Consider the following 12840-nt stretch of genomic DNA (forward strand, 5'->3'; position numbering starts at 1 on the left):
CAAGTCGATGCTTGATAATGGAATATATACAGAAGCTGACAATCCATTGTTGAAAATCTTAGGTGACGTGGAATATTGCGAGTTGAAAAAACTCTGAAGTCCTTCTAAACATTCCCGTAACGACAGCCGGCATAGAAAGGTCTTTCAGTGCTATGAATAGGATACTAGCAGAATGCTACCAGGAACTTTAATGCATTGCATGATAATAAGCATTGAGGGACCTAAGATTCCAACTGATGATTTTCTGGACAAAACAGTAGATTTATATGCCACGAAGAAAGTTCGCAGGATAAGATGGCTGAAAATTCTTCATGCCATCTTAAGCTTTGCATGATGTGTTCTATTGAGTTTAATAATTGTGATATTTATCCCTGTTCACCATTGTCGAATTTGTTCTGGATGATAAAATATAAAAGTAGGTGATGTCTTGTAATTTACTATTTATTATTGTAATGGTAATTGCAGAAGATAATACCGTGCGTCCATTTCGATCTGCAGCCGAGAGATCGGGAGAAGCGTGGCGGGCGGCGCTGGCGGAGATGCCGACATTTGCGGCCTGTAATGCTCGCTTATTTTTACGGACATATCCAGACATTTATATAAATATTGCAAAACGAGCACTAACCTGGGTTATAATTCATCATCTGTAATTCATCCAAGTTCTGTAATTATATACACAAAAAAATACGCTTTAGAAGTGACGATAAGAATCACAGATAATAAAACATTTTAATCATAGTTTTGACCAGCAACGTCCTGCTTAAGTTTATATCCTTGAAAGAGTTTTGTGTCGATGGGGATCGTTTGGAGGTTTCGAATGTGCAACACTGTATCAAGATTACGCTGCCGACGAAACCATTAAAAGTCGATGGTTTTCGTGAGCCTCCTCGATGAACTCGATGAAATTGAGGCAGCGTTAGAAAGTTATCCAAACAAACCTCTACGCCGTGTTTCACAGGAGATGGGAGTGTCAAAATCATCAGCACATACAGCCACTAAGCTACTAAAATTAAAACCGTACTCTTATAACACAGGTTAGTAGTGCTCCTTTTGCAATATTTATATAAATGTCTGCATATGTCCATAAAAATAAGCGGGCATTTCAGGCCGCAAATGTCGGCAACTCCGCCAGCGCCGCCCGCCACGCTTCTCCCGATCTCTCGGCTGCAGATCGAAATGGACGCACGGTATTTGTAAATGTTAGGCAACAGAGTATTAAAAAGAAACAGACAAATAAAAAGGAAAAAAAAAACTATGCCTTTCCACATTGAATTACTAAGTATACTTAGGTCACCGCATCCTACTTTAGTTTTGTTACTATACGTCATTTCCCACCTGTAACGCTCAGCGTCAAGTTCATTGACGAACCACGAACGACCACTGGTAATTCTCAACTCACATATGTTGTATTTCGCAGATGAGATTCACAACGAACTCCCGGTTCTATGGAATATCCCCCCGGAGCAAATTTTCTGAAAGAAGTTTTGGAATGGAATAGGTTAAGAAAAAGACCCATGCAGGAACCAGGAACGTTCGGTAGCACTAATCGCGTTCGGCCAACCATTATGTTGCAACATTTTATTGTGTGATTATGTTGAGTGTCAGTTTCAAAGAAAACACCGCACTACATTGGCTAACTGCCTGAACTCCACCGCCCGAATTGTTCCTGCACGGTGCCAGGATAAGTAACAGACGCACAAAGACGATATACACATACAACATATATTTAAATACCAGTGACGTGCACTGAGGAGTAGCTAGTCTAGCAGAGATAGATCAATCACTCTCAAATCTCTAATTATTTTCAAATCACAATATTTATTGTTTTGTTGAAGCCTCAGTTCATATGCAACACTTTTTTTTCACGCGCTTCTCGTCCCTCGGTGCGTTCAGCGACCTAAAAAAAAAAAAAAAAAAATAGCTCGCTTTCTCCGCCTCACAGTTCCAGGTAGAAACGGGTTTTCGAAGGGAAAGGGAAGATTTCTCCCTCTACCTCCCTTGCCCCCTCGCTCCCGCTGCAATGGTTGAAAGCCCGTGGTTTCAGGTCCTCCAGTCTATCTCCTATAGGACAGATAGGGGATTGGATTCCCTTCGCTTCCTTTGTAAACCTTCTAAAGAACTAAGGGGAAATTTTTCTGCAGTACTTCTGTCCTCTGTATTTACACTACTTTTTACACGTTGTACAATATGTATGTATAATATGGGATGTACTTTTATTATTTATGCAATTGGAACGTCTTATGTGCAGACAAAAATTTTATGCTTCTTTTTAAAAATATGGAATATATAATTTATTTATTTTATTTATTTATTTATTTATTTCGTCTTCTTTTACATGGCGAAGTTAAGGCTGTGGAGCCTTTTCTTCCACTTGACCATGTTTACAAAAAAATTGAATATGAAATAATTAAAATTTTGAAAAAAAAGGAAGAAAAAATATATAAAAAATTACAGAGGAGAAATAAAAAATACAAAGAGAAATTACATATAAGAAAGGTAATCTAACCTATAGATACGGACACACACACTCACACATACATATCTTTGCCCTTACACACGTACAAGCAAATACATAACACTACACTTACTTAAGCACAGTCCAATATTACACATACTTAAAACACAGTCCAATACGGTATACTTTGACGATAATTCATCTTAACTATTACTCTAATTCATTTTAGTGCCTTACGTCCTTCTATCATTCTCTGCACCCGCCATATTAATAGGGAAATCAAACATTTAATTTTCATTGTATAATATGTGTAACTTTAACAATTTTTTGAACGTCACAATTGAGGAAGAGACATGAATTTCAGGTGGCAACTTGTTCCAAAGGCCTGCTGAGGTAACAGTAAAAGAATTTGCATAAAAGTTGGATTTGTGGAGTGGAATGGACAGCAGAGACCTTTCGCGCGATCTGGTGTTGTGGCTGTGAAAGTCGGAAAGATGTTGAAATCGGTTATAGAGATATTGCGGGTCTTTTATTTGGAGGATTTTGTACAGTAAAATTAACTTATGAAAATTACGTTTATCGCTTAATTTAAGCCACTCGACCTTCGCAAAGTACGATGTCAAATGGTCTGAATATTTTAGGTCGAAAACGAAACGAATGCAGGCATTTTGAATTCGCTGCAGTCGTTTAGATTGCTCGTGATTGACATCCAAGAAAGCAATGTCGCAATAGTCAACAATGGGAAATACAAGAGACTGGACCAGTTTAATTTTTATGCGTTCAGGGAGGAAGTTTTTGAGCCGATAGAGTGAATGCAATGCACCGAAAGCTCTTCTAGATACAGAGTTAACTTGCTCTGCCCAGGTGAGATGTTGGTTGAGTATCACACCCAGATTCTTAACAGTAGTGGAGAAGGGCAGATGAATGTCATTTATGTTGAGTCTAGGGAGGCTAGATTTATCTATTTTGCTCAAAATTCTAGGGGAACCCACAAGAATACACTGGGTTTTAGTCGGGTTTAGATGTAAGCCATGGTGTGCAGACCAAGTACTTATTTGTTTAAGGTCATTGTTCACAATTTCTATTGCATGCAGTATTTCTTGCGGGGGGAAAGAGAAATATAACTGAAAATCGTCGGCATAGATATGGTATTTACAGCCGTTAAGCACCGTCGGGAGGTCGTTTATATACAGAGCAAATAAGAGGGGGCCGAGTACAGTGCCTTGAGGGACACCACATGGAATGTTTTTCCACGACGATTTTCCATATAGGTCAACGACACATTGTCGACGTTCTTGTAGATAGGAGCAGAACCAATTAACCGCGGAGTCGGAAAAATTGAAAATCGATGATAATTTAGCGAGTAGAATTTCATGATCAATTGTCTGAAAAGCTATATAATGATTAAATAACAAATATTTGCTCACGCTCTCTCTTGCTCTCGTTTTAGTAGTGTTTTATTTAAATATACTAATCTCTGGGCCTCCAATAAAAAATGGATAAGCAAAACAATCATAAATACGGATGTATTTATTTGGGCAAGTGAACGCGCGTTCTAATTCTTGTTGTTGGTTTGGTTTATTTTACTTCGCTTTTCTGCCACATTTGGTTATCGCGAAAATGAGGATGAGTGATGATATAATGAAATTGATGAAGGGACCTCGCAAAGAACAATTCAGGCTGGGATTCGTGACGAGCGTGCATTCTTGTTCTTATGTGTTGCACTCTGCCTGCAGTGAATAATGATAAAATTAGAAATGAAAAATTTATCCCAGAACTCAAAAAGCCAAATGATTATCATTGAAGAAAGTAGAAAAATGGTTTGTTTAAAGTTGTGTTTTGTTACTCATCGCTTTTTCTAGCTGTATAGATTTAATCGGAATAAGTAGCTAAGAGCTTGGAAAGTCGTGAGGAACAATCATAAACAGAGAATTCTAGGCTTCTTATTTCACAGTGCCCTGCAGATGCACTGGGAAGAAATTATTTGTATTTTCTTCTCTCTTCCATCGCTTTACCTAATTTCTGCCATGACGATGAACGTTGATTAAATTAAACGGGTGAAGAGTGGTTGCAAATAAACACTCATGCAAAGGCCAGGGCTCGAGCCCAGATCCTTCAGTAACGAGATCGTGAGATGGGGAAATTAGGGAAATCAAGCAATGCAAAATTTGAAAAAAACGTTAATCATATATAAAGATGGTATTTAAAAAATTCAATTGAAAATTACTACTCAGGAGAAATGCAGTTTGCTTTACCGATACCCACGTATCCGAATGGTTAGCGCCCTCCTCACATGTTTGTTGTCGGCCGACCTCCGTGGGGGAGTGGAAGTGGTCCCGGATCTGTAGCCGATGGAGGCATGTAGTGGTTCGGATCCCACATTAAACTATAGGTCTAGTCCCGATTAGCCTTTCTGTGTATAAAGTGGACTTAAAACGTCAAATCAACCATCAGATCAACCAACCGTGGGGGAGTGGTTACCACAGCGCGCTACAACACCAGGAGTTCCTGGTTCGAACCCCTACCTGGACATGGATGTTCTTTGTGTTTGTCCCTTCATTAATTTTGTCGTATCATCTTCGCGATTAACCAAATGTATAAAATAGCGAATCAAATCAAATCATTCATTGGTTGATTGTTTGATTTGGTTTATTTTACTTCGTTTTCCGCCATATTTGGCTAATCGCGAAGACGATATGATAAAATTGATGAAGGGCAAGGGACACACAAATGATCACAGCCCATTGCCAAGTCGAGATTCAAACCCAGCATCTCTGGCTCAGTAGTCAAATCAAATCGTTTTAGATTTTCGAAAGTGGGTGGAAGTTATGTGTACAATTTTTTGTAGTCATTCCTAACTTTGCAATTTGACGTTCTTCTTTTAGGAATACTGTGCCCTAAAAGGGGGGGGGGGATTATGACCCGTTGGGTACGCCACTCATTGCTACCCCAAGTGTCGACGTCACCGCACGTCACTGTTAAGTACTATATACAAGTACACGAAGGACTGTCAATTCGGCTGTAGAATGTGCATCTACAGCGCACTTGTAACAGCACGCGTGCGTCACGGTCCCTCTCACGACGACTCTCGGTGACGACGCGACTGACTGTTGGCAACGCCCAGAAAAAAAACCTGGCTCAGCTTTTGGGACGTTCCCGAATTTCACTTGTGGGAGTAAGTTCCCGTTCTCAAAGTCTGCATGAAGTTCTGCAGTTTTTTACTCCCACCCACTTCACACATGTCTAACTTACACATAAATAAAATCACTTACACTTGATGCATATACACAAAAAGGAAAATAAGATAAAAACACTAATTATGTACATTGTTCACTGAACAGATTATAATGTTCTGTTTCGGAAGATGAAAGAGTAACTTCAAAACTTTTTTGTTTCAACTGGACGAGTTTTAGAAAATGCTTTTCTATCACCTTGATATAGGACTATACTTGCAACAAAAAAGCATTCGCAAATATGTGTTCACAAATCTGCTTCCGTAAGACTTTGCCCATCGTTAGGGCTAGGCTAGAGTTTGTTTCTGCCGGAATGCTTTTCCTTGGTCCTGCTCTATATATGGAAGGCTAACTTTCGCGACCAGAAGTCTTTCGAATTTTAGATAAAGCTAATCACATTTAGTTTAGTTCATCCTCAGTATTAGTGTAAGCAGCATGACATTACCCGACTACTGTCTATTTATCAATCTACTAGAAATTAAAATGTTACCAAATTATAAAATTCTGAGAAAATCTTACTCAATTATAAAATTTACTTGGAATTTTGTGGGCAAACACTGACTGAGTTATACCTAGGTACAAGCAAATATTAAGAATTATCTGGAAAATATGAGTTCTACGTGAAATAAAGAATCTGCATTTAGGCTATGGTTACCACGATAAGAATTGGTATTGTGAGCTCATAATTACATGAAGAAATAATCTAAACATTTGAGCCTCAAGAGGAAAGAAAGAAATAGTGAAATAGAGAGAAATGTGGAAGTAAGAGATTGATTGATTTGTTGTTTAAAGTCTACTTTATGCACAGATAGGCTAATCGGGACTGGGCCTACAGTTTAAAGTTGGATCCGAACCCCTGTGCCTCCACTGGGCATCGAACCCGGGACTCCTTGATTACAAGGCGGCGACGTTACCACTACGCTATCCAGGAGGTCCTGGAAAGTAAGAGATAAAGAGAAAGAAAGAGACGGAGAAAGAAATAGAGAAAAAGAAGAACGAGAGAAAATAGAGATAGAAAAAATGGAAAGTACGCATAATGAGATGATGGTACATGGACATGAAGTGTTTCCATGCCGCTGGGGCAGAAAATGCCACACACACTTACTATTGGTTGATAGTCGTCGTGACAGACACGGCGTCGCCATTGGGGGCGAGCACCGACACGTGGCTGGTCCCACCGTCTTCCGCCTGAGCGCCCAGGGCTCCGTAGTAAGACACGTCTGGAAACGTCTTCGTGTCGCTTATCTTCCTCCGAGATTCCAGGCCAAATTCCTTAGACAGCAACTTCTCAATAACCTGTGAGGAAAGGACATATCTGATGTACTGTTTGGCTAACAGTGACTCGTGTACAGGGTGGTCCAAAAGTCACACAAACTTTGGGTTCCGGCATTGCTCCCGCTGGCAAATGAATGGCAGTGTAAATTTATATATTTCACACACAAATGAACGCCCTCAGAATTCTTTCCAGGAGGGGCAAGCAAAGTATTTTCTCAGGGGGGAAAACGAGGCATATTTCTCCCAGCAATATTTTTGCACCCTCAAGAAACACTCCATCTTGAAATTATGTTCCTGCAACCTGCAACGCCCTTATAATAATTAACCTAAAATACTGTGACAAATTAAATATGTGTGAAATATATATTTTTAGGTTGAATTTCGTTGTCCAAGGGAAAACCATGAGTTCCAGACGTTCATCTTCACAAAAGTATAATTTCATTTTCGTCAGAGTAATTTGTGAGAACTGGTGCAGACCATTGCAGGAACACGTTGCCTTCAAACTGACACAGTCACGTTTGTTTATGTCCAATTTATGCACGGATAGGTTAATTGGAACTGGACGTGTGATTTAAAAAAAATCAAGGAGTTTCCAATACCATCTGGGACGCCCAGACTTAAGCAGTTTCTTATATTTTAGGGAACGTCTTGTATGATCCCATTGAAAACAAATCACACGGACAAAGTTTAGTTTTATATACATACAACCAAATATTTAGAAACTTGTATTAACATATTTAAAATTTGAAAATGTGTGTTTTTATGTGATCTACCAATCGGTACTGAAGCTCTGGATAGCACGAGCTTGCATGTACAATTTTTCTTTTTACCTAATGAATAATATGTGCCCCAACCATAGACTTATTCCCAATTCAAGATTTCTTAATTCAGGAACTATGGAAATTCCAATACAAACTGTGTCATCTCCAGTGGCGTCGCGTGCGGTTCGCATACGAGTGTTCACAATAATAGATTTACTCCTCTCCCTTGTAACTTCATCTTCAATTGAAAAAGTGAGAATAACATTTTGATTCATTTTCAACCATTTCCCTCCAAACTCACTCTATATTTGAAGTAATACAAGAAGGACCTAGGGGAAATTGTCTCCCCCTTATAATCCGCCAGGTTTACCGAATTCTCGCTAAAGTTTGCAAGTATGTAGCACAGACCTTTTCGAGTCCCTCTAGACATGCCTTGTATATGCTGCACTCTGGTGCCGAATGTAAGAAATATTGCCGCTTGCATCAGTGTTCGCACAGCGAAGTGAACATCTGGGTATAGTGACAACAGCCCCTTAGCTGTCAGCTCTATGCAACACGCACAGCAATTGTGTTCAACGCCCTCCGTGGAACAGCTTGAGAGTCAGTGTTGCCAAGTAACTAGAAAGGTTATCAGACATGAAAGAAGTCGTGTCTGAGTAAATTGTGTGTATATACTCGTACATCATACATAGTTGTTTTTTTAATAAATATACGCATGTGCGTGTGCATTTAATATGTACGTAATTTAAAACATACGCGTGAGTGTTCACGTGCTCATGCGAACATTATCAGGCGACGCGCCTGGTTATCTCAGTAACTGGTCTTTACCTACAAGCAAAATATCTGTAATATACTGAAAATATATTAGAGGAAAGATATGGATATATATGTACGAAGTATTACAGGGTAACGTGCAGTAACGAAAATAACTTCTTTTGGGGTGTAAGAGGGGGTGACCCTTGCAGTGTATACCCAAATGTCAACCTCCCTTCCACGTAGTACATCCTAGACTTCATTTTGCAGACTAACGAGGCCCTGGCGTCTGGACCCATGGCCACTATAATCCTATATGGACTTGGTGTTGCGTTCGTTCATGTGTGTTTGTGATTGTTCCTTCATATACAAGTATATCTCATCTTGGCAATTAGTCAAAACTGGCAGAAACGCGAAATAAAATAAATAAATTTAATTCAATCATAAGAACCTCTCAAAAACCGGTTCTTACCTCCCGAGGCAAAGGTTCCTGAGTTGGAAACATTCCATTTCAAGCATTGCAAATGAGAGTATCAATTCCTGCATTGGGAACGTTCGTCGTAGTTCCTGCATTGGGAACTTTCGTCGTAGTTCCTGCATTGGGAACTTTCGTCGTAGTTCCTGCATTGGGAACTTTCGTCGTAGTTCCTGCATTGGGAACTTTCGTCGTAGTTCCTGAATTGGGAACTTTCGTCGTAGTTCCTGAATTGGGAACTTTCGTCGTAGTTCCTGAATTGGGAACTTTCGTCGTAGTTCCTGAATTGGGACTTTCCGACTTGGGACATCAACCAACCATCGCTGTCCCAAAGCGATAAGTTCAGTCGTCAATATCCTACCTCCGTTACGTTGACGTAGTCGGGATCTCCAAGGTGCGTCCGCTGTGCGTAGCCGTGCTTGAAGGCCTCCGCCATTCGGTGCCGCAGGAGGACCTCGTCGTTTATGTTCCCGCCGCTCCAGGATGCGAGGTCAAACTCCCGCAGGATGTTCAGGATGTAGGCCAGGACGACACCTCCGGCTGGAGGGAGGGCAGACATCAGGGTCAGGAGTTCCCTGGAACCCCGCGCGGCGAGGCTGGTGGACACGGGACTTTCCCATTTCACCCTGGAAGCAAGGAAATACCAAGATCAGATCTACAGCTGGAGACAGGGCGAGAATTGGAAGTGTCTCGCAAGGACGTATTTAGGGGTGGATCTAGGGAGGTCTCCCCCCCCCGGAAGACTTACGAAGAACTAAAATTAAATCATGAAAATATTCTTGTTTAACATTTGTTTTATAATAGGTGGTTTTTAATTTCCTCAGAACGTTTGGGAACGCAAAGATCATATTGGCGTCAGATGGCTTTTGAAGGGCATAATAAAAGATTTATGCTTGCACACTACTTTTTATGATAATGTGCATCAAAAATTAATCAGGAACTTCATTTTTTGCTAACTTGATCTAACATCATCTTTTATTTCTATAAAATATATAATTATTCATCTAGTTGACATGATATCTTTGCCAGAGCACTTGTTTTTATGCAATTTATGCCGATCTTAACTACAGGTGAGCTAGATAATGAATAAATGCTGTAATATTTCTATTCTCCTAAACAGTCTTTTTACCTATTCGTGCAATAACAATATCAATTAATTAATCAACATATTTTAATCAATATTTATTTAATTTAATATACCTAGGTAATTATAATTATTTTTATTTAAACATTATTATTATTATTATTCCTGAGGCACTTGGTTCGGTCCCCCTTCTCCCCCGAAATATATTTCTAGATATGTGCCAGGTATCTCGGTCTCGTCTCGACTTGTAAATGCTTGTTTTGTTCTCGTGTCGGTCTATAAAAACCCGTCTCGTTCTCGTCTTGGTCTCAAGAGCAAGCAAGGTTCTGTCTTGTTTCGCGTCGCAGCAAGCAAGCACCTCTTCTCAATAACGCTCTTGACTGATGCCTCGTTTAGGCCAGTCGCGCACCGGAAACAACACGACACGACGTGACGAGTCAGTGTTGCCACATGAAGGGAAATTTCACTTTTGGAGGGAAAATGAAATACCAAAAACTTCAGGGAAATTTGAAAACATCAGATTCAATATTGGAACAGATTGTAGGTATTCAAGATTACAAGGCCGCGACGTATTAAAGATTATATTAGTTCCACTTTCATATCCATAACTTTTTGCTATTAAGTCTTATTTCTTTTTACTGAATACGTCGCTTTTCTACACAAACATGGACATGTGAAAATATTGCTGAAACTACAAATTATTATTATTATTTGATCGATTATATTATTATTATTATACGATTTCTTTACAGGGTATAATTGGGCAAAAAATGGAAATGTAGCCCGTTGCAAATGAAACTGTCTGCAACATGCCGCGGCGCAAGTGCCGGGGACAAAATTGCCCCAAACGATTTTGACGCACAACATGCGCCGCGTCATGCGCACTAGACTAGAAACAGACGACGCGACTACAACCACGTGCTCGCTGTTCGGACTGAAGCGGCGTCACGACACAACGTCCTGTTATTTGAGCGTAGTTGTTGTAGTTGGTTGTGTAGTTGTTCGTGAGTGTTTGTTTTGTGGACAATATGGAGTGGTCGAAAGATAAAGTAGTAAAACTTATAGAGCAATATGAACAGGAGTCAGTGTTGTGGAATGTCACCAGTACGCGGCTGCCATAACCACAAAACTCGCCATAGCTGTATTGTCCATTTTCACAAAAGTTAAATCACCACCAAATTATTACAATACAAGAGAAGAAACACTGAACGTCTCTAAAGCTACACTGCGGTCCTGGACTCCAGTGTTGTTGCGGGCGTATTTTGCAGAAGTAGTTTCGAATTGGAAACAGTGCACTAATGGCCGTGTGCACGAACGAAGATCAAATTTTAAACTCGGATCGGGAAAGGATCACTGGAAAATTCCATTGCACGAAGACGGTTCAACACTTGATCGCGATCTAGGAACATCAAAACGAGTTTATCTTCTGATCGGCCATTCGCGACCGTTTTGGTGTCTGATCCTGGTTCATGATACTGACGCTTCGACTGCAGGCAGTTCTTTTTAATATAAAAAAGAGCGGAAAGTGATATCGAGGACGTGCAAACGTTAGAGATATTGGATGTACAATGCTGATAATTCGAGAACTATGTAAACTAAAAACTGCCAAAATAATAATAATAATTTGTGGTTCTGTGGTGCAAAGTCGTAATGTTTATAAATACTGTACTTTCTATCCCTGAACACAAAACATATATAAATGGCATATATTATGTGCAAGGTAAATTATAACACAGCAATGTTTACGATATTGCTACATGGTATTATGATTGTATAAATTTACGAAAATACATGTTACTGGCTATTTACACGACACGACAATATAAATATATAAGAATTAAAAAAAAGTAAAAGGTAAAGTTTTCCCCTGTGCTTAGCACCACGCCATGAAGGCGTATAGGGGGGTGTGAGGGTAACGCCCTCACAAATACTTACCACAGTACAGTCATAATAGAAATAATAATAATATATCTTTATTTGAGCGGGCGATGTTCAGCATACGCTGTTCTCTCAAAATCGAATGTATTTGGTAAGGCATTAAAGTCCCGTAGAAGAAGGTTCCATGCTTTCTCCTTCTCCTTGTGTGTTGTGCCGTCAGTTCTTTTTTAATATTATTATTTTTTTACACTCCACTACATCCTTGTACATATTGACAAGGTTGATTAGTACATCTATCAAATTCATAGAAGTTTACAGCCCGAATTATTTTCTTCTCCTACATGTTGATACTTTAACACATAACATTACTCTATGGGGTTCTTGATTGTCATTTGTTTTAGCCAACCAATCAGGTATAGCCTTAGAAATTAATCTCGGATCAGTTGAACGGAATCTCCTGAACGTCGTTTTTCGTTGGTGCAATGCAAATCTTTAAACCAAGTTCATTTAGAGTGGATTACAATTGATCTCGTTCATCTGAACTTCGAAATAATCGGCGTTGGTGTTGCGCGTCATGAGTCTGGAACTTGTCAGAATAGAAACTAGGCTTATGAAAGGCAACGTACCAGACGAAACATTTGGCTCAAGAGATAGCTTGCGTCAAAACAACGATGGCCCGTGGAATTTGGTCTCGCGTGGAGCACCTTGCAACAAAGCGATCTGCAAATCCATTCTCTTCATGCACAGACCAAACACGGAGGCAACTTGAAGCCAGCAATTAAATGCAGTCATTGAATCTTACATTAAATGGTTAAAGTCGTATTTTCTAGCCAATTATTTGATAGAAATATTCAATTCACAACATATAAACTGATACATCAATTCTACACATCGATACACTGATTCTGCTGTAAACTGTTGTAATA

General features: G+C 39.6%; 1 protein-coding gene across 2 annotated transcripts in view; it reads right to left on the bottom strand.

Moving 5' to 3' along the window:
• LOC145988537 (scoloptoxin SSD14-like) overlaps positions 1-12840 on the bottom strand; it is a 118869-nt gene that overhangs the window by 41192 nt on the left and 64837 nt on the right. For both annotated transcript variants that reach the window (XM_083123446.1, XM_083123445.1), the window contains exons 6-7: positions 9314-9578; positions 6794-6984 (exon numbers count right to left, since the gene is read on the bottom strand). In XM_083123446.1, the coding sequence (XP_082979572.1) occupies positions 6794-6984; positions 9314-9578 (456 nt within the window). The remainder of the gene's footprint in view (positions 1-6793; positions 6985-9313; positions 9579-12840) is intronic.

Source organism: Lepisma saccharinum, chromosome 6, assembly GCF_977018435.1.
Source record: "Lepisma saccharinum chromosome 6, izLepSacc3.1, whole genome shotgun sequence".
NCBI lineage: Eukaryota > Metazoa > Arthropoda > Insecta > Zygentoma > Lepismatidae > Lepisma > Lepisma saccharinum.